Below are 23,191 nucleotides of genomic sequence, written 5' to 3'. Positions count from 1 at the left end.
TACATAATTAGCAGGTTTATTGCAGCCCCCACAAAGCACACCTATTTCATGTAATCTAACTACATGATTACAATGCTCACAAAAATAAAAATCCATTATTTCAGAACATCGTAGGGAATTGAGAAAGTCCACCTGCCCCTTCGCCTCCTCCTCCTCCTCCTCGTTTTCGTGTGGCGCGAGTAACAGCTCTTCAAACGGAAGGGGTGGTATTGGCAATAACAATTCTTTAAAACAACAGCAATTTTCTGCATCCAAAACGGTTTTACTCGACACCTGATCCATTTCAAACACCGTCATTTTTTTTTTTTTTTCTCTGTCTAAACTAAAATAGAATTTTTACTGTAACCTCATCACAAATGCATAATCACTTGCGTGGGTGATGCAATTCATATGTAAAATCTTGGCTTTCACGCGAGTCAAGTAAATTAATAATATAAACATTTGCATAGGAATGACCTCATATATTTTATTCCTTTATCACGTGCCTTGGAAATGTGGTAAGCGAGGCGGAAATGTGGTAGACCACCCCCCCTCCCCCAAATGCATATAAAACCAGTCAACAAGAGAGTTGAAAACATTAGTCTACGCACAAACGTACCTATCTACCTTAAACAAAACAATCATGAACCTAACCAAAATTAACGAATCCGGCAGTTTGGTTGAAAAACCTCTACTAAAGTTTCAACAACTTGAATTAAACCAATTGTATCCCTTGCACAACATAAAAGTGGTCAATTCAAAATTTGGTGATGTGGTTCGGGCCGAGTTGTCTGACAGCGTGGTGTTTTTGCCTAGTCGGATGACGACACCCATTAAAGACAGTTTGGCGGAGTTTATACCGCTGAAATATGGCCTAAAATTTTTAGGTATGAAAGTGGTTAGTGGTTTATCACCAACACCAATTGTGGAAATAACGGAAATTTGTAAGTATAATTAAAATATATTTATGTGTAATACTAATCATGCTTTAATCATTTCAGAAAGATCGAAGATGTCAGATTGTACTCGAGCTGCAGCGGAAATCAGCGTACACACCCTTGAGTTATTCCGAAAAGCCTACGCCATATTGGTACTTCAGCCAGTACCTGAAGAAGTAGCAGAATGGTTGAAAAAAATTTCAATTTCAATTAGACAAGTGCAAACTGTACTGCGGCGGCGGCGGCGGTCGGACAACAATGTGGGTGTGTGCAAAAAACTTTTAACTAATTTAGGACATTTCAAAAGGCTTAAGATACTTTTTAAAAATTTAAACAATCACGTAGGTGGTGGTTTAAACAGAAAAAAAATATCCGATAGAGTTAAATGGTTAGATGTATCTTTAGCGTTTAACAGTAGGATAAGATCAGGTTTAATAATTAATTTAGTACATAAGCAGATTGGAGATTTTTTTGTTGATGCAGAAGGTTTATTTAAGCGTCGAATTTCAAACATTTTAAAAAAATATAATATGATTAAAGTAAATAGCACATTTTGTGGTGAATACATTATTAAACGGCAGGATGAGTTAAAAATTGAATTCAAATATTTTAATACCTCAAATTTTATTATTGATGGCAGTACAAATTTGACCCAGTGGTTTCGTGATAATATCACAAATTTAATTTTAACTAAAATGGAGGAATTTCAAGAAAAGGATAGTGGATGGGCGTTATCAAAAACTGTCAGTTTAGAAATAAACATTAATAAATATGAAGTTGGAAATGGCGGTTCGTCATACATACCACTTCCACAGGAAATTGCGAATAAACACGCTTGCATTAATATTAAAAATAACGACAATGCATGTTTTTTCTGGAGTGTAATGGCAGCCCTTTTTCCAACACATACACATTCTGACAGGGTTTCTTCTTATCCAAATTATAAAAGAGTGTTAAAAACTAATGGTATCGAAGCAATGTCTCTGTCTAATATTCCAAAATTTGAAAAACTCAATAAAATTTCAATTAACGTGTACATGCTTGAGTTGGAAAAGCAGGGTTATGTTACCGTTCCAGCCAAGCTTACTAATCAAAAATTAGAAAAACATGTCAATTTACTTTTAATTCAAAACCAGTATACCATAAAATCTGATTATGTTATACAAGAAGATGAAACGGAGCTGAAATACCATTATTGTTGGATCAAAGACTTGTCTCGGCTTTTATTTAAACAGATAAATAAACATAGATGTAAAAAATTTGTTTGTGATAGATGTTTAAATTATTTTAATAGTAATGATAAATTAAAAAACCATACCACTTTATGTGAGCAAAAAAATTTTGGTCAAATTACATTTCCGCCTTATGATTATGTGGAGTTCAAAAATTATTGCTATAAACAAACAACACCTTTTGTAATTTACGCTGATTTCGAGTCGATTTTAGAGCGACAAAATGATGAAGTGCACTATCAAAAACACACAGCATTTAGTGTAGGCTATTATTTCAAGTGTGACTATGATGATACACTCTCTTTTTATAAAACATATCGAGGTCTTGATTGCTTAGATTGGTTTTCAAACGAAATGCAAACTCTATCAGAATTGGTTAAATCTAAAATAAAAAATATTATTCCAATGGATCTTAGTAGTGACTATGATAAGAAGAATGGACATTGTCATATTTGTGAAAAAATATTTAACGCAAGTGACATTGTCGTTCGCGATCATTGCCATTTCACGGGGAAAATTAGAGGTCTGAGCCATCAAGCCTGCAATTTAAACTTTAAAACACAATTTGTAATTCCAGTTTTTTTCCATTGTTTATCTGGGTATGATTCTCACTTCCTTATTAAAAAATTTGGGGAAAATGAGAGGATTACCGTTCTACCTCTTAACAAGGAAAAATATATTTCCTTCACCATCTACAATTCTGAAACTAATCTCAAGTTTCGCTTTGTAGATTCTTTGAGATTTTTAAATGCATCATTAAGTGAATTAGTGTCTACACTGGATCCTGCTGATTTACAAATAACAAAAAAAGAATTTTACGTGACCGACGACAACCAATTTACTCTATTAACAAGAAAAGGTGTTTTCTGTTACGATTACATTGACCATATAGATAAGTTGCAGGAAACTGCTTTACCAAGCAAAGAAAATTTTTACAGTCAGCTCAATGATGAAAACATTAGTGATGAAGATTATTACCATGCCCAAACTGTTTGGACAAGTTTTAACATTGAAAATTTGGGGCAGTATTCAGATTTATATCTTAAAACAGATGTTTTATTATTAGCAGATGTTTTTGAAAATTTTCGAAGTAATTGCCATACCATCTACGGATTAGACCCTAGTTGGTATTACACATTGCCTGGATACACCTGGGACTGTATGCTAAAATATACCAAATGTAAACTCCGGTTACTTAAAGATATCGATCAAATTATGTTTATTGAAAATGGTCTACGCGGGGGAATTTCACAATGTTGCAATCGTTACTCTGAGGCAAACAATAAATTTATGGAAAATTTTGATAGCTCAAAACCATCCACTTATTTATTATATTTGGATGTAAACAACTTATATGGCTGGGCAATGTGCCAATATTTGCCTTATGATAACTTTGAATGGATGGAAGATTGTAATTTTGATGTGTGCAGCATCGATGATAATTCAGACATTGGGTATATTTTAGAAGTGGACTTGGAATGTCCCGAACATCTCCATGATTTACACAAAGATTTGCCGTTTTGTCCTGAACATCAAACTCCACCTGACTCAAAACTGCCGAAACTTTTAACTACTTTTTATAAGAAAGAAAAATATGTCATTCATTACAAAAATTTAAAACAAGCGTTGAATCATGGAATTCAACTGAAAAAAATTCATCGTATTTTAAAATTTAGTCAATCTCCTTGGTTAAAACCATATATTGATTTAAACACCAAATTACGAACCGAAGCCACAACTGGTTTCGCAAAAAATCTTTTCAAACTGATGAATAACGCAGTTTTTGGTAAAACAATGGAAAATATTAGAAAACACAGGATTGTCAAATTAGTTAACCGCTGGTATGGCAGGTATGGAGCTAAAAATCTGATTTCCAGTCCAAATTTTGATAGTGTTGTAAAATTTACTGAAAATTTAGTGGCTATTGAGATGAAAAAAACTAAACTTGTTTTTAACAAACCACTTTATGTAGGTATGACCATATTAGATCTTTCCAAAACCATCATGTATGATTTTCATTATAGCTACATGCTTTACAAAGTGCCTCAGAATAATCTTAAATTAATGTATATCGACACTGACAGTTTTATATATGAAATTACATGTGATAACGCCTATGCGGAAATCATCAAAACTGATTTGCAATATTTCGATACTAGCGATTACCCAAAAGACAACATCTATGGGATTCCTCAAGCTAACAAGAAAGTTTTAGGTCTTATGAAAGATGAAACTGCTGGACGAATTATTACTCATTTCGTAGGTTTACGATCTAAAATGTATTCATATAAACTTGACAATACAAAATGTGTTAAAAAATTAAAAGGTATTAAATATCAAATTGTAAAAAATAAAATCACTTTTGATGACTATGTAAAATGTTTAAAATTTGGTGAAAATAAAATTGTTAAACAAAGAACTATCCAATCAATTAAGCATAATATATTTAGTTGTAATGGAATTAAGTTAGCATTAAATTCATGTGACGATAAAAGGTTTTTATTGAATGACTGTTACAATACCCTTCCATGGGGACACTATAAAATAAAAAATAATGTTCAATAGTTATAAGAGCGTTTTTCTGTAAGGAAAAAAAACAATGTTGCTGCTGTAAGAGAAAGAGAGTTTTTGTGTGGAAAAATAAAGAACCAAAAAAGTATAAAAACACACATTCGTTTTATTTTCTACCTCGCATATGTTGTACAGAAACTGCAGCCGCCAATAACAATATAGATAAGGTAATTGTTATGGTGCACCAAAATATATCAATCCACAAACACGCTTCACCACCACCACAATCACTTGTCGCAACTAGTTGTGTCAGGTTTCGCCAGCCGCTATCGCCGTGTGTTCGATTTGGGTACCAAAGCCTCAGCTTATAGTTGGTGGCGTTAAGTGGCACTGTTGCTGACACAATTAAGTCATTTTTGCTCATCTTCACCCATCTATCAGGCCAGCTGTCATTCATCTTATCGAAACACACGTATACATCAGGATTCTTTTCAGGTTGATACACGTATAGGACATTGTTGATTATTGCAGTGAGAATTAAAAAAGTTGGATGTAACAAAGCCATGTTACTAGAACGAATGGGAAATGTAATTAACATTGCACTCTATTTATATGTTTACAACTGATTAAAACATTTCAATTTATATGTTTACAACTGATTAAAACATTTCAAAGATAAGTACATAGCGTGTGAAGCAACAGAACTTAGCAACCAAAAATCGACGATTTAAAAGCAAAAAAGTGTTTGTATTATATAATAAGTAATGTTTATTAAGTATAGGATTCATATATATTATTGTATAAAAAAATAGTGTTAGCTAGAGCACATACAGCGGGCGATTTTTTGTGAGACCCACACCTAACTTGTTGGGACTTGATATTTATCGGTACACATATTTCCCTAACAGGTGTGGGGAAGCAATAAGGTTTTAAAAATTCCAACTTTTCTAAACCTTTAACACATATAACATCGGCCTCCCTCGTAACTCTTTTGATAATCGCCGGCAGATGGTGCAGTGGGGTGAATCCTTCATCCCACTGGATATAATGATGGTTGTTCATCAGCCAATCCGCCTGCTTTTGGTATTGGACGGGAAGCATCTCGATCTTAAATGGCGGTTTGAAAATGAAATGGTTCTGCACCTCACCATCAAATGTGGCCAACTCTTTTACTATAAACTTGTTGGGTTCGTCTTTGAACCCCTGGAAATCGAGAACTATTGGCTTCATAGTGGTGGTGGTGGTGGTTGAAAAAATGCTTTTTAAATCGTCGATTTTTGGCTGCTAACTTCTGCTGCTTCACTGCCTTACTACCGATTTTGCTTATGCTTTTATACACAGTTGTGACCAAAGGAAGGACATTACCAAAACATATTTTTGTTACTTTCGAATATATTTTTGTGGTGAAATTTATGAAAAATAAACGAAAAACAACAATTATGCATTGATAGTAGGACTGATAGGACATTACAAACCCCATATTTGTTGTTTTAAATATATTTTTGTGGGTAGATACATGAAAAATAAGCGTACATCAACAACAATTATGTGTCAATAGTGGGAAAAGTGCAGCACCAAATATGGGCTGATAGGACATTAACAAAAAGCATAATTTGTTGTTTTTGAATATATTTGCAACCAAATACCTAATTATTACGTAGTGACCCTGATCAGACCATGTATGAAATTGGGAATCACTTTTTTGATTATTTTTCAATATAATGTCCGACTGTTGACCTAAAAAAGTTGAGCTCTCTCCGAAAAAGAAATGAAAGTGTTTTGCTGTTGATATTCAAGGTTTAATTACCATGGACTTCACCACGTGACGTCACCAGACTAGGGGGTGGGGGGTGGGGGTGACACGCAGGCACCGGGACGCGCCCACCAAAATGGTGACAGGTGGGGTGACGTATGACAAGTGACAGGGGGCCCCACGTCACGAGGGGGCCCCCACGGGGCGCGGGGCTACGGGGCTACGGGGGCAACACGCTACGCCTCGCGCCTTCACCATTTCATCAAAATGGTCCAGTATCCCCCTTGCTCTACTACTGGGGGTTGGAGGCCAAATGATCGAGAGTACATAACGAATTTGAAGGCCACTCAACTTATATTAATATATACTGGGCGTCCTAACTAGTTTGCTGTCTTATACAGAGTGTCGCACAAATATCGACTTCATTAATTGAATGTGTGATATTTTAAAAAGTTATGTATCAAACTAAAGCTGACTTGGCATACTCATTTAGAATATTTTCTAGAGAGAGGCACTTTTATTCATGTCGGAAGTAGAGACCAACTGGTTGACTTCATTTTTTTAATTCTGTCTATTATAAGTTTTCGACTTTGATAGTATTGCGCTAACTTGGAAAGGAACCAAAAATTTAAATATTTTCGACCTTCTTTTGAAACAGCAAAATTTCTGGTTATTTTGAACGACCTGAATCTCCAAAATTAGATTTAATAGCAAAGAGGGGTTCGAAAAACCGTTTCTTATAAGATGAGATGCACAGATTGATTTTCAATAAAAGTAATTCCTTTATCAATTACATAATACAGGGTAAGAAATATTGCACTAGACGTTTTTGCATACAACCTAGTTTATTTAATAGCTGGGAACATTTTAGAACTTTAGTTGTATCATATACAATAATAGGTCTCAATGGTACCTCAAAACAAACGTTTAGAGATTTTTAAAATTTAAAAATTGCTAAACATGTTTCGAATTTTTTAAATTACGGTCTATTTTTCAAAGATGTCTTCTGTTTAGATCTCTAATAGTAAAAGGTAAAAATTTAATTCACAAACTTGCAAGCGTAATGTCTATTTTAATATTACATTTTATGGTGTTGCACCTTATTTCGAACACTTCCACCATTAGAAGAATTGACTAGTAGGAGTGCAGTTTTTGAAAAGTAACTTAGAAGGATAACCAACTTAAACATATCTAACTAATTAGCTTTTACTGTTTTAAAGTCTTAGTTCAAGCCCTCTAAGTGTTGTAAAAAATTTTAGTATTTTATTGTACAAAAATGTCAGCCAAAAATATAAAATTTTTCAAATGGACAGAAGTAATTTTTTACTTTTTTACTTGTATTTATTTTGACAGTAATTGTGTACTAGGTTAAGAGCCAGTAAATTAAAAGTTCCATTCTTGAATGGATTGCTATAAAACTTTAAGACAATATTGTTTGAATACTATTTATTAGCTAATATCAAAGAATAGCTATGTAAGAAGAACAGACAGTTGAAAAGAGAAAGCGAATTAGAGAGAGATGGACTCTTCCTACCAAAGTAATTGGAGGCGACTAATATCGGCTTTGGCCGTTGAATATCAGGAATTTTATTGGTTGGTCATTCAAGTTGTTGAAAAACGTTGCCGTATTTCAGACCACATCAAATATTTGTTTCGAAACATCGGTTTAAAGTTATTAATAGTTAATAAGGACTGACATCTTCCAATGATTAACAGACGAACTTAAAACACTTTGACTCAAAACAAGTAAACAATGATTATAAGAAATTAGTTTATATTATATTTTGATTCTGAAAATTGGATGCAATTTTTATTGCAAAGAAAGAGACAACCAGCAACATGTTTCCTACCAAAGGGAAGCCGAGGTCAGCCAAAAACATCACCCCAACATCAAAGGAATTATGTCCCTTCTTGTTAAAATATGTTAGGCATTCCACTTTTTTTTGCATGTTGAATTTGTATTAGCGCCATCCGCTGCAACAACAAATTACAATAAGCAACAAATAAAAACATTTTAAGGCAAGTTAATATACAGTGTGCTGCACCTGAAATCCCTCGGATGCATACGGATTTATGTCTTGCCGAATTGAAAAAAATAAGTGTCGGTTGGAACAGGCTGTCCCAGAAAATTGTGGTATAGAAAAGATTTGCTTTAAAATTGAACACCCTGTATACTAAGGTAATGTCGTATAAATGAAAAAGTTCAAGTCAAATTCCTTGACGTTCACTACTTCTAATTTCTTCTTTGGTTTTCGGATTTGCAAACATGGAAATTTTTAACTCTTGCACGCTTTTTTCTGAGAAAACGATGCACGCTAGATGTGTCATTAATTTAACAAATCGTTGTTACAAACAATAAAACTATTTAAATAAATGTAATATAAGGCATTTAAAAAAATGCAACTTTACCACATCTTAAATTTCTGCGGCACTCTGTAAAGTTTACCATGAATTCCACGGATTATAGTTATATGATGGTGCCTGATATATTAAATGCCTGATATTAGACAGTTATTGGTAAGGTTACGTTTTTAAACTTTTTCTTCATATTGGCGCATGAATATATGTATTAAACTCAGCAAATAGTTTTTGTCTACAAGCATCAAATAATAATGCATTTTTTTTACTTTGGTATTATGAAAATTACATTTGTTGATTTTTTTGTAACAAATCAGTTGAAAGACACTAAAAGTTCCTGAAAATACGAAAATTTTAGTCTATAAACTGAACAAATTTTTGAACAAATTATAGGCAAGGCTTTTTTACGCTAAAATGTTACTTGGTCGTCAAACAAAAATGACAGGCCTTTTTAATATATAAGCGGTATAAGTTAGAACGTTCTTTAATTTGCCACTCTAAAAACTATAATTTGTTTCCCCCAAAAAACTAGAATTTAAAGTTTTAAACAAACAATAGAAACATTTCCTTTTTAACGACCTATTGAAAAATTGAGGACACAAAAATGACCCAACTCAATAAACATTGTTAATCTAAGGAATAAATCACGTATATAAAATAATAACAATATTGATTTTAAATACTCAAGGACTGGTATTATAATTAAAATGAGATAGTCTAGAAATGCAAGTCAAAGTGAATATAATAAATTAATAAACGAATTATAATTATATTGCAATGTTTGACAAAACTGGTTCAACCATATATTTTATCAATTTGCTTGAGTTAATGAAGTATTAAAAAAGAAACAAAAATATCGATGTCATTATATTCAGTTACTGTCAGACATGTGTCTAATATTAGAATGAATAACGCAGAAACTATACGATCAGTATATAATATAGAACACCAACAACTGTCTAATGTGTTTCTGTTCCAAGAAATCTATTTTTAGCTGTCAAGGCCAAATCAGTCGGCGAACCAGACAGATAAAATAAAAGGCAACTGTGTCGGTGACGCCTGTGTCCGTTCCACATGGCGCTGCCGGTTAACCGCAGCATCGCGGAGGCCGGTTACATTTAAACCCATACCGTATATACAACTTTTTTCCTTATAGTTTTTCCTTACCCCTCTGCTGTGCCCATGAAAAACCTTGAATTATGAAGCGTAATCATGCAAAATACACTCCTGTAACTATGGCGGTTATAGTGGAGGCTTGGGCGCGTGGGTTATGTATGGAGGCGACTAAGATAGAAATGCATATATAAACCATCTTTATTTCATTACGAAATGGGCTATCGACCGGAATGGTCTTTCTGCCCTTGTTTGTGTAATCTTTTTTATTTTCTGGATTTTTTAAGTTTAGAATACTGTTTACCTTGGTTGGATCTACCTTAATTAAATTATTCATATTATATCTAGTACAGGAGCTAATACATATTGATTCTTTTACATTAAAGTGACATTTAGTTTTGATAAATTTGACTCCTGACATGTGGGCTTTTTTTAACACTGTCTTTAAAATTTTGTCATGAGACTCTTGGTCTTTTCCAAAAACCAGTAAATCATCAATGTAACCAATATTACTAGGTATATTTTCAAGGATTTGTTTAAAATTTATATAAAAAATTTCTGGTGCTGAACTTATCCCAAACGATAATCTTTTAAAGTTATAACTACCAAATGGGGTTGAGAAAGTACACAACTTCCTACTCTCCTCATCTAATGGTATTTAATAGAATTCCATGTTTGTGCCATGAATGCTAAGCCCTTTTGCATCTCTGAGCTCAGCCAACAAATCCTCAACTGTGGGCATTTCAAAAAATTTCCTGCTGCAAAGTCTCCGACTTCAGTTAGGGAATTAACAACAAATAATAGTTCCAGAATGTGCTGGTCAAGATATATTGTTCATGGCTCAAACTCAACTGACTCTCTACAAACCAAATACCAAAAAAAAATTACAAATTATTTACGCCACCAGGGCCGTAGTAGGATAGTACAAAGAATTTAAATTATATATATGTTACACCTTTCCCCTTAAATATACTATAAAATGAACGTAAGCTAATTGTACAAATACATTTAACCTTACATAAAAAGTTACTAAACCTACTATTTACATGAAGTATAACCGCATCAATTAACATTCAACCTCTCTGGAGGTTTGAGCTGACTACGCCGCCCTAACCCTCTAGTTTTATTACTATGGGTAGGTTCATTTTCATTAATACTCTGACTCATAATTTCAACATCATTACGAACACCATCAATATCAAATAGAAAAGTAGATTGAGGAACAACGGAAACTGGGTTTCGAAGTTTACCTTTAAAATTTGGTTTAAGTTGATCTACGTGACGTTTCTATTTTGTTCCACCATCCGTTTCCGTTACATAAGTTTTCCTACCTAAAACCTCCTTAACGTTGCCTTCGCACCAATTAGGATGACCAGATCTGAAATCTTTCTTGCTTTTTGTCAACTTGGTTGGTTACCGAAGGCACAAATCAAAAGGAGTTCGTACATGTCTACCCATTAATATTTTTGCTGGAGCTTTACCAGTTGTAAGATGAGGCGTATTTCGATACATAAACAGATAGTTACAAATCATTAAATGAATATCTTCATTACTGTGATGCTTCGCTTTCACTATGGCAGATTTTAAAGTTTTAACCGATTTTCTTCCAGCCCGTTAGTTTTAGGTTGATACGGAGCTCCAGTTAAATGCTTAATTAAATAAATTGTTTAAATTCATCCGAGGTAAAGGTCGGTGCATTGTCGGAGCAAATTTCCAACGGTAGCCCGTACTGGCAGACAGTTGCTTAAAAGTCATACATACGTTCAATCCATTTTGATGTAGCATCAATTATGACAATACATTTTTTTTTTAAGACTGGGCCAAAGAAGTCCACCTGCAAACGAGTTCACGGATTTCTAGGCCACTGTCATACCTCAAGTAGGGTTTTCTGTTTTGAGTTAGCATAAACATTGCACGCTTCACACTTCTTTGTCAAATCTTCTATGTGCGTATCTAAAGAAGGCGACCAAAAGTATGCCCTTGCCATCATTTTCATTTTCACAATGCCCAGATGGGTGGAATGTAATTGATTTAGAATATCTACCTGTAAACTTTGAGGTACTATTATCCTATATATAAAAAGTATTGTTTAAAATTATTGCCAGGGCAATTTCGAGGCCAACCAAATCTTAAATAAAAAAATAACCTTTTTTTAATACAGGATCTTTATTAGTTTCCTGTTTTACTCGAGAGAGAGTAGATTAGATTGTTTTATCAAAAGTAGATAAGATGCTGAGGTATTAATTTAAAAAAACAGCATTATATCATTTTCAGATTCCGGTTTTCTAGACGGTGCTCGAGATAAAAAATCAGCTGTATGTTGAGGCGAAGTTACATACTTAAATCAAACCGGAAAGCAGACAAAATATGTGCACACCTTTGCAAACGATTTGCTGCAAAAACTTGAATAATTTTTCTTATCTCCGAAAATCGTTAGCAACGGTTTATGATCTGTAACAAGAGTAAATTTCTAATTGTACCAATGTAATATTGAAAAACCTTTAAAACACCAAAAATGATAGCTAGAGCCTCCTTTTCTATTTGCGAATATGATATTTCTGCTTTATTCAGCAATCGTGACGCAAAAGCAATAGGTTTTTCTTGTTGATTTTCAAACACGTGACTTAAAGTAGCTCCTGTGACGCAATCTGTGACGCAATCTGTGACGCTACAACTGATAATTTGATCTTTTCGGCTGGATCAAAATGAGTTAAAACGTTTGACGACAATAACACCTCTTTTTGTTAAGAAACATTTTTTTTAACAGGTCATATAAAAGTTTTAAAATTGAGGAAGCGAATCATAGAGGATGAAAACTAGAGCTAAAACTGGTACTAAAATAAACTAACAAGAATTAGCAGCAAAGTCAGAAAACACGCATAAGATTACCCAGCACAAGCTTGCGATTGTAAAGAATTTGGACGGCAACATACCAAAAAAAATCTTTTGGATAAACAGATAGCGTACTTACAAGAACTACAACGACAATACATGGCGATGAAATATGGTTGTGCTGGGGTGCTATCACCCGCATTGGAACATCCCCTTCAAGACATCACAGCAGACAGCCCTAGTCCCATTAAGCCTCTGCACACCGGATCTATCAATGCATTATATTCGTCTTCACTACAAATGCACAACAGTCGCCTGTCCTTGTATAATCAATACATGTACAGATCGATGCCATCAATAGCAACTGATGCAGATTGCGATTCAGTAATCAGCATAGCCAGTTACTGTTTAAGAGGGGCGGGTATTAAAACTCATTACGAGTATGAAATCCGGATTACCACCGTGGATGAAAGGTGGACCGTATTGAGACGATACAGTCGATTTAGGGATCTCTATATTGCAATGAAAGCTCGATATAAAGATAAGGTATCTGGAATACCGTTTCCATCTAAAACATTATTTGCCAATTCTGAGTCGGTGGCGCAATCCAGAAAACGTCACTTGGAATTGTTTTTACGGAGGCTCATCGACACGTGCAAAACGCTGCCGAGCTGCCCCCTGGCGTATGGCGGGCCTATCACCAAAGCGGCACTAATCAGTTTCTCACCCTTTTTCAAAAAGGGCCTTTTTGAGAACGGCAAGTACGGCACTTCATGATGGTTTCTCTTTTCCAATTTTATGCGGAACGGGTTTTTTTTTTAAATAAAAAGGAATAAATTAATAAAAATTTTTAAATAAAAGGAAATAAATGATTTATTATTATTATTATTATTATAATAAACACCTTTTTGTTTTTCCGTACGAAGAGGGGGTGTGTAACGAAGTTACTAAGTTTTTACCGTTTTCTTAATTATATCGATCAACCGGATTCATCAATTTAATTGCTAAAGTTCCCGCAGTCGGATTTTCCCCGTTCTTGTCAGTTTAGGATCGGGACGTCGCGTCGGTTACTTTTCGTTCGGGTCATAGCGATGTGTCGCGGAAAACCGCTAATTGATAATTACGTGGCTAATAAGTTATACGCGGCCAAATGTACAGCGGCCATAGTACCGCAGTTAACCTGCAAGGTGTCCTGCCGGCACCCAGGGTGTGGCAGTGCTCGCGCTTCTGGTCCCCCATACATGGTACGTAGGTGAGTGGGGCTTTGCAGGTGATAAAACTGGTCTGCACGTGGCAAACGGCCTCTTCCACGTGCGATCAGCGCCCGAACCAGTTCACCTGCTCTGACTCGAAAGTCGACTAGCAGTAAGTACCGTCCAACAGCTTATACCGGTACGGCATCTGTTTTTGGTCCTATACCGCAATACCTGTCCGTTCTTCTTAGTACCCAATAGTTAGCCGTTGTGTGCTCGTAAAGATCCGACGGATTTCCCAGTAATTAGTACACCGTAGCTAGCCGTTGTGTGCTCGTAAAGACCCGACGGATTTCCCAGTAATTAGTACACCGTAGCTAGCCGTTGTGTGCTCGTAAAGACCCGACGGATTTCCCAGTATTTGGTACACCGTAGTTAGTCGTTGTGTGCTCGTAAAGACCCGACGGATTTCCCAGTAATTAGTACACCGTAGCTAGCCATTGTGTGCTCGTAAAGACCCGACGGATTTTCTTTGTTACCCGTAGCTAGCACCCAGATTTCTCCTGTCCTTAACCACCAGGACAGCGGCCGTAGACCCCGTTAACGCGTACGCTTATTATTTGACCGCTTTTACTGGTGCGTTTAGCTGCTTTGTAACCCGCGTCCCGACTTACACGCTTTTGGTTGAAATAAATCAGAAATGTTCAATTTACAGAACATGATACCGGCTTTGATGCATGCTCTTTCATTTTTTAATCACTTTTAAGTTTGTAGTGATTTAACCACTTAATTATTTACTTTTGCATTTACGCCATTAAAAATGATTAATCATCATTAATAATATACTAACACTCGCCCTCAATGTAGTGGAAGTAAATTAAGCGAAATAAAAGTCTGTTTTATACAACGACTTGAACAATTTATTCCAATGGCTAAGTAAGAACAAACTAAGTTATGTGTGTTCGGAACTAAATATAAATCAAAATATCTGGGCCTTGTAAACCTCACAATATTGATAAATGATTCGGAAATTAAATACGAACCAAAAATCAAGTATTGGATCAAAATTTAAATTGTTATGCCCATGCAGACTACGTCACTCCGAAGTACTACAAGAAGGTTGGATTTATCGCTAGGGTTGGAAGACAACTGTCACTAGCTACAGGTTTAATGCTGTATAACAGCATAGCGGTAACACATATGTACATCTGCTCTACTAATTTGTATAACCCACCTAAATCTCGAGACTGTTGTTCGGGCTTTAAAACACCGATGTGACCCGGGGCGCTCTAAAGAACGCCGACTAAATAGATGTATCAAGAGAATCCTCCATCTTTCGGTGCATACGTCGGACGATGTGATCCACGCGGCAGTAAGAGATGGAGGTTTGGATGTGCCGGATTTGAGGAGGGTAATACATCAGTGGCTCTTGGCTCTTTTTTAAAAAAGAGGTAGTTTTTAGGTATCACGACCCAGCCTAAGTCAGTGGTCTTGTGTTGGGACGATTAGGTTAATCTTTATTTCAACTAGTTGAAAATAGTGTGAAATTCTATTTCCCCAACAAACCTTTTTTGTGTAGTGAGACAGAAGACCCAAATAGCAAGAAATAAATAAGAAAAGCTTCTGGCTCGCTTAAATAGGATCCTGAATATCGTAGAGGATCCAGTCGTCTCGAGAGCTGTGGGCTCAGACGTGTTTAAGCGCAATATAGAACGCATTTCAAAATTAGCGGGCAATTGTCCAGCGTCCCAAGTATGGAGGAAGCTGGGTCTCGTGGTCTGGAAAGAGCGGCGAGTCTAGAGAGAGGAGGGGGGATAGCCAAGCCCAATGTCTGGTCACGACGAGGCTACGTCAGAGCGGTGCAGCTTCACACCAACAACCTTCCGTCTAAAGGTTTACCATACTCTCGGCTCATGAGGTATCGTGTCTCGATTTCGAGAGCATTCTGCATATTCTGCACACCGTAACAAGATTGCTGAAAAGATCATTATCAAAAAAAAAAACTCGCGAGAGCTAAAGATGAGTATGATGGACGATGCAAGAAGGCTGTGTATAGAGAGGCAGCTGCGTCGCAATAGTGCGGCCGGGACTTGGTGATAGAGCCATTAACGGTCGCGCCAGGATCATATTGCCCAGAAGTAACGTCAGGTCAAAGCTCGACATTAAGTGACCGCTGAAAGCAACTTCTTCATCGGACATTTATGAGCAAAGTATAATACACAGGCGGAGTAATACACATACTAGAGATAATTATTATTATAGCATTGTACTTTTTGGCACAATAACACTATTAAAGTTTAAGAAATCATATCTTGGTAAGTAAGCATTTGCGGACCCATGTTTACCGGACATTTTTGAGTCAAATTTACCTAAAGAACACGTAGTGAAATTTTGCCCCTTACCTCGCGGGACACCCTGTATAATGTGGTCGTCATTCGAATAAATCCCTTCGAGTAGTTTGCTGAGCTGATCAAGGAAAGGGTTTATGCCACCTCCTGGCGGGCGGTATATTCCAACTATAGGTATCCATCTTTTGTTTAAATTCAATTTATATAACAAAAATACCGATTCACCCTCAACCCAGTTTGTTCACATTCACATCGAATTTTTTAAACTATTCACTAGGGCGGTATGTACAACCATTTATGTTATCTGATCTATGGAAGTAACTGATCGCCTTGAAACCTGTAAATTTCGTTCTTGATCTGAAACTTGATTTGATAACTGATCTAGGGCGGTAATTGATCGCCTTGTAACCTCTACCTTTGTTATTGATCTAATACTTGATATCGGCGGCTTCTTAGCGTTACCCAGAATGCACTACGTGGAAGTGAGCCGCTTTCGCTTTCCAAAATGTTGTTTTTTTTAATCGTAAATCTAAAATATATACGAAAATTAAAGCCAAAAATATAATTTGGGTCATTCTATTTGAATGAGTAGTCGTCAAAATCGGTATAAAAATCATGCTAATTGAATGAGTAGTCTGCCAAAAAAGGTTTAGAAATCATTCAAATTGAACGAGTAGTCTGTCAAAAAAGGTTTTAAAATCATTTATCTTAAATAGTTGTCTTGTTTAGCGGTTCTTTTTGTTTCTTTTCAGGAAAAATACCATGTTTTTCAAAATGCGTGTCTGAACCGCGCTTAATGATATTTTTCGGTCTGGTTCCCAATCCAGATGTTCCCGCCTTATTGCCGGACGCAACACGGCGCAACAATTCGGCGTCGGAAAACATCTGATTGTCTTCGTCGAAACCAACACCGCCCCAAGGAATATCTATTGGACGAAAATTGGCGGGAGATCTAATTATAATATGCGCCTCTTCGCGACGTTGAGGGGGTGGAGGAGCCAAGGAGGGAGGACGCCATAACTGGGACTCGGTATAGGGATCGACTTGGACATCATCGTCTTCGTCGTATCCTACACCGCCCATAGGAATAACCGTTGGTTCTTTTTGAGGGATTTTGCTGAGTTGTCGTCGGGGGACTGGCATTGGCATCATAGCCAACGTGTAAAGGTAGTAAATGATACTCCGGCAAGTTCCCTGTATTCAATATATATTTGCTGAATAAATCGATTATATTTATCGTACTCTATTATGCCTACTCATATAATATAATATAGGTTGCTGTGTATACATAAAATACTTATAATAGCGAACCGATTGATGCAATACGATTAATAATAATACTTAGCTATGCATGTAAATGAACTGTTACAACTTCAACTAACTATGTTACACCTCCTTTTCCTAGAGAATGACCTTTGCTATGGCCACTTGCAAAGGGCACTTTACTAAAAAAAAGGTTACTGATGCCAAGTTAATTAAAACTGTTTTAAGTTAATTTAATTACAAATTTGCAATCTTTAGTACTTAAAGCTATACACTCTCAAAATATAGTTACTTTTACGACAAAATTTTCTCTGTACGTACTACTTTTCCGACTATAGCAATAACATAAAGTATAGTCAGTGGTACTTTCGCTTAACCTAACCTAAATATATTTCTATCCCAATTTGCGTATAATTCATGTGTTTTAAACAGTAAACTGCTTGTTAAATAAATTTATATGTATAATGGAGAATATGCATCAACACTTTCATAAATTGTTAACGTAACCCCCGAATGTAAATTTTAGGATTGAATAACCCTAAACCTAAATCTATATACTAATTTTACTGATACAAGAGCTAACAATAATACCAACGATGCATATTAAGATTCTGCCCACAATAAAAAAACAGTAGGAACACTAATAACTGAACACTTCACACGTTGAACACTACCGGCACGATGAATGCTAAGAATAGTATAATATACCTATAAATTAAATGTACGTACAGTATTTAGGGTATTTAAACTGTGTACTTTCGAGATTTATAATAGTTACGATATTTACAGACAGGCCTGTTTATCTAACTTAGAACTAAACTTAATTATCAAGAGACATTATATTTCTTAATTCTATTTTTATGAACCTTAATCTGCTTGTTGTTATTGTCTTTAACAATGCAATTTGGACCTTCAATTAATATGACTTCAAACGGACCATCAAACCAAGAATCTAGTTTTTGACGATCTTCGTTGGTTATAAGCACAAAATCTCCCGGGCTTATTTGTAGTCGACTAGTTTGCTGATCATAATACAACTTACGCTTTTGTTTTGATTGATTTGCTTTGTATGAGCTTGATCAATGTACATTCGCATAAATTCATTAAGAACTCTATGGTTTCTCTCGCATCCACCTATGAACTGACTGTGATACGCAGTGCTAGTTTTATGCGGCGTATTTAACATTTTTGCTAAACTTTCAAAAATTTTATTCTTGTATTCTGTTCCTAAATCAGTTCTTACTTCTTTTATAGGTCCATATACTAAGATAAATTTTTCAAAGATAGCTCGTGCTACTGTGGAAGCTTCTTTATTGGGTATTGGAAGTATTACGATGTATTTAGTTAGTTCACATTGAAGCGTCACTGCATAACAGTTATTGTGATTTGATTTTTGAAGTGGTCCTATTGTATCTATACAGACAATGTCAAAAGCTTTTTGAGGAGTTGGAGTCAAAGTTAAAGGTTCTATGTGTTTAACGGCGGCTTTATTTACCTGACACTTATGACACTGCCTACCCAATAAACACAACTACGTTGAATAAACGTTATACTGCAATGCAACCTAACGTTGATTTTAGGTGATTGGACAACGTTAAAATCAAGTAAAAATGTCGCTTGATTCAACGTTGAATTAACTTGCAGCAGCAACGTTGATCTGCAATTGTAATTAAACGTTTGCAAAAAATGCTTATCAACGATTATTTAAACGTTACCGAATAACTACAACTACGTCGAAGAAACGTTGTACTGAAACGTAACCTAACGTTGATTTTGGTAGTGTGAGAAACGTTAAAATATAGTAAACATCTCGCTTGAATCAGTATGTAACAGCAACGTTGATTTGCAAATGTAATTAATCGTTTGCAATAAACGCTTATCAACGTTTATTTCACGTTACTTAATATGTATCACTACGTCGATGAAACGTTGTACTGAAACATAACCTAACGTTGAATTTTGTATATTGAGAAACGTTAAAATATAGTACAACTTTCGCTTTAATCAATATGCAACCGCAACGTTGATTTGCAACTGTAATTTAACGTATGCAAGAAATGCTTATCAACGTCTGTTTAACGTTACTTTGCAAATGTTTGAATACGTTTATAAAGGATAATGAACAACGTTATTTTTCAAATTTATTTAAACGTTCGTAAAACGCGATTACCAGCGTTGTTGTGCAAATGTAATATAATATTTTATTATTATAAGTAACGCGCAGTAAATTTTGTATACATACGTGTGAAATAGACATTTACGCTAATTGTCATATGTAGACCTTTTACTTGAAATCGTTAAAGCAGGACGTCTGAGGAAAATATCTGATGCGACAATAATAATTAAGAACAAACGTAAATTCACATTCAATGTATATTGAATTTTTTGTGGGTTTCCTAGATTGTAACATATACTGTTGGTGAAAAAATAAAATGGAAAAATGCAAGAAATGACTTATTATATTGTGAAAAGCTTGGTTAGTGATCAACATGTGATTTAAAGTAAAATTTAAACTAATACGGCTAAACAGAAAATCTACATCTAAAAAAATCCTTTGTTGTGTTTCCCATCAATTCTCAACCTGTAACAGAAAATAGAACTAAAGCAAAGCTGAATTTATAGATTGATGCAGCACAGCATCATAATAACAGCATATCATAACAGTGTTTCACGAATTAAAAGTATTTATTTTTCTCTCTTGACATTTGTAATTCACTTTGATAAGGAAGAAACAAGGTTTGGTGAGTTTTCGAATCATGACAAAGTAGGACTCTAATACCTGGTGAAGTATGTAATTTAACTATGATTCACCGAGTATCTATCTTCTATTTTTTTAATGCTGTGTTGTATCACTTTGTGGGTACATACATTTGAGAAAAAAGTTGTTTCTCTCAGTTTTTACTTTTTACTTACCAAGTTTTAAATTGTTACCGAGTTACGCTTAGTCGACCGTCTAGTTCGACGAGTTATAGCAAATTTTAGCCAATCTTTAATAGCGTTTTCGACGTTAAGGTCATTTTGTTCATCGATAGGGAAATGTATTTTTACCGCTTCTAAAAAGTAAGATAATTTAAAAGATACAAATATGTTTATACGGTTTGATAACCTTATTACTTCGGATAACGCCGACTAGATGGGTGTTTTCAAAGCTTAACTTTTCGCGGCCTTTCCAGTTGTACAGCTCTGCAACTTCATCACTTATCAAGAACTTTAATATTCGTCTAGTTAAGCTTTCCAGCCCTGATCCCCCTACTGCGGATAATCTTCGCACCTAAAATAATTAACTAGTCAAATTTAGATAAAACTAACCACCATGATTAACAAAGGCTAAATTAACTCTGATAATTTTTATAAAAATAAAATCAATTATCAATATCAATCAATAATAGGTGTGCATTATGTCTTTATGATTCAAAAATACATTGATTGTCATATGTATTTGGTATCCATCAGTATTAAATTTGGCACTTTATGTAATTTTTGAAGGTTTTTTATGTTGCGTTTTAAATAAATTTTATATTATTATCATTGTTAGCTTTGAATGTCTTTTACGTTCGAGTCGTTGTATATTTAATTTAACATTATCATAATATTATGACATTATTAATATAACATATTAGCGATCAATATTTCAACTGGATTTTATTAAAAGTTTGATAAGATTCTGATAAATGGTTGAAATTAAAATAGTATACAAACCCCGGTAGAAAGTACCTACAATATATCATCATAATTATAATCATAAATCCAGAAGGCCAGAATTTTTGCGTTTTTATTTAAACGTGTTTTTTTTTCGGAAACTTTTATAATGGCCGCATTCATAATAACAAATTGATTAGTAATTGATTTGCGATGAATGACGTCACACAGAATCATCGATTTGTACTTCTTATAAATGCGCTTATTTTGCAGCAATAATCGATTTCACGGTGGTTGTCATTAGTAGGAGCTCTCAGTTATTGTATTGAATTTAAATATTTACTTCATTCATTGGTGTGCCGCCTAACCTAACCTAACCTCAGCACACACAAGTAAACTAATGAATTCGTACTTACCTCAAGATGCACTATTACTATTATAAAAAAGGGCGCTCGCGCAACGTGCAGCTTAAGATTGCGGAGCATGTGCAATGTGCAAACAAAATCATACACCATACAAGACTAACACCAGGACACCTGCAATTAAGAACGCGTGCGTGAACGTTCCGTCAAAGCGAAACGCGAGTCGAGGAAAGAACGTGTACGGCGTACGCAGACGACGCGACACCCGACGGGGACGGGCAACGCCCTTCCCCTTCCTCATTAACGTCACCCGTCATCACGTCATTTGTCGCTCATCGAGCGTCATACGTCAATGGGTAAATTCATATGGCGTAAGCGGCTTAGAAGCTAACCGCTATTTGCACCGTCGCACTTTAAGCAAAGCTTAAGTTAAGTGTGGCTTAGAGTGTGACATTTTTCACCTGTACTGTCACAGTCTGACCCATACTTAACTTAAGCTCGGCTTACAATACGACAGTGAGTTCTAGCACTTCTAGCGACTGTAATCAGTCTAGCAGGTTAAACCCGACAGCTTACTTAACTTATAAGCCTCAGACGTCGAGTGAACGTACTCAATTACTAATATGTTTAAGACGTATGTATTTTGACAATAGTATTTACTAGATTCTTTACACATGTCATTTTAACTCATTATTTTAAAACATTTTATTTTGATTCCTCTCACGTGTGTCTTACGTGTTATTTGTTTACAGTAATCACGTGATAAAATAATTATCGTGACGTTAAAAAAGAAAGCAGTAAAAATAATTCAAGCCATATAATAAATTTATGCGGAAGCCGGAAGCGAAAGTCGAGTTATTGTCATTCATAGGATATCTGGATTCTATGATAGCCGACCAGCTGGCATTTCTGAACTGTTTCTCATTGACTGAATTTGTTTTTATAGAAACGTATAACACAACAGTTTTTTTTCTTTGAATTTAAAAATAGGTTACAACTAAAGTTTGTTTTAACATTGATATGCAACGTTGCATTTCGGTTTAATTTCAACGTACAAATCAACGTTGATTTTCTGTGTAGTAGAAACATAGTATAAAAAATGCTGAACCTGAAACGTGGATTTTACTAGAATTCAGACACGTTGCATTTACGTATAAATTGCACATACAACTTAAAAAATACTTTATAAATTGTATAGAAACAATTGAAAAATGGTGGTCTTCTAACGTTGTTTCAACTTTGATCATGCAACGTTACATTTAGGTTTAAATATAACATACAAATCAACGTTGATTTTCTTTTTAGTAGAAACTTGATATAAAAATGGTGAACGTGATTCAACTTTGATTATGCAACGTTACATTACCGTTTAAATTTAGCATACAAATTAACGTTGATTTTATATTTAGTCAAAACTTGATATAAAAATGGTGAACGTGCAACGTTGATTCAATTTGGATTATGCAACGTTACATTCCCGTTTACATGTAACATACAAATTAACGTTGATTTTCTGTTTAGTAAAAACATGATATAAAAATGGTGAGCGTACAACGTTGATTCAACTTTGATGATGCAACGTTACATTCCCGTTTAAATGTTACATACAAATTATCGTTGATTTCCTGTTTAGAAGAAACGGGATATAAAATTGGTGAACGTGCAACGTT

At 35.0% G+C, this 23,191-nt stretch overlaps 3 protein-coding genes across 3 annotated transcripts; 2 read left to right on the top strand and 1 right to left on the bottom strand.

Moving 5' to 3' along the window:
• The first annotated feature begins 41 nt into the window (after nucleotides 1–41).
• On the top strand, nucleotides 42–5,111 carry LOC145736500 (uncharacterized). Its single transcript, XM_081990945.1, has 2 exons — nucleotides 42–923; nucleotides 981–5,111. The coding sequence occupies exon 2, from the start codon at nucleotides 992–994 to the stop codon at nucleotides 4,712–4,714; it is 3,723 nt and encodes a 1,240-aa protein (XP_081847071.1). The 5' UTR covers nucleotides 42–923; nucleotides 981–991; the 3' UTR covers nucleotides 4,715–5,111.
• Nucleotides 5,112–12,875: 7,764 nt separating this feature from the next.
• LOC145736199 (kinesin-like protein Klp98A) lies at nucleotides 12,876–13,493 on the top strand. Its single transcript, XM_081990501.1, has one exon. It carries the CDS (start codon nucleotides 12,876–12,878, stop codon nucleotides 13,491–13,493), a length of 618 nt encoding a protein of 205 aa, XP_081846627.1.
• A 6,468-nt stretch (nucleotides 13,494–19,961) lies between these two features.
• On the bottom strand, nucleotides 19,962–21,966 carry LOC145736615 (uncharacterized). The gene is made up of 4 exons (XM_081991045.1): nucleotides 21,576–21,966; nucleotides 20,635–20,791; nucleotides 20,434–20,573; nucleotides 19,962–20,101 (listed from the first exon to the last, which is right to left on the bottom strand). The coding sequence occupies exons 1-3, from the start codon at nucleotides 21,672–21,674 to the stop codon at nucleotides 20,440–20,442; spliced, it is 390 nt and encodes a 129-aa protein (XP_081847171.1). The 5' UTR covers nucleotides 21,675–21,966; the 3' UTR covers nucleotides 19,962–20,101; nucleotides 20,434–20,439.
• Between the last annotated feature and the right edge of the window lie 1,225 nt (nucleotides 21,967–23,191).

Source organism: Ips typographus, linkage group LG12, assembly GCF_016097725.1.
Source record: "Ips typographus isolate SLU linkage group LG12, UJ_Ityp_2.0, whole genome shotgun sequence".
Classification (NCBI taxonomy): domain Eukaryota; kingdom Metazoa; phylum Arthropoda; class Insecta; order Coleoptera; family Curculionidae; genus Ips; species Ips typographus.
This window is presented reverse-complemented; position numbering and strand designations above follow the sequence as displayed.

Bases quoted from the DNA above. Each gene is read 5' to 3' on its own strand.
- LOC145736199 (XM_081990501.1), top strand. From the start codon at position 12,876: ATGGCGATGAAATATGGTTGTGCTGGGGTGCTATCACCCGCATTGGAA.
- LOC145736500 (XM_081990945.1), top strand. From the start codon at position 992: ATGTCAGATTGTACTCGAGCTGCAGCGGAAATCAGCGTACACACCCTT.
- LOC145736615 (XM_081991045.1), bottom strand. From the start codon at position 21,674: ATGGTGTATGATTTTGTTTGCACATTGCACATGCTCCGCAATCTTAAG. The intron at 20,792-21,575 runs GTAAGTACGAAT...TAATTATTTTAG, and splicing joins TAGTAATAGTGCATCTTGAG to GTGCGAAGATTATCCGCAGT. The intron at 20,574-20,634 runs GTAATAAGGTTA...CTTACTTTTTAG, and splicing joins TCTAGTCGGCGTTATCCGAA to AAGCGGTAAAAATACATTTC.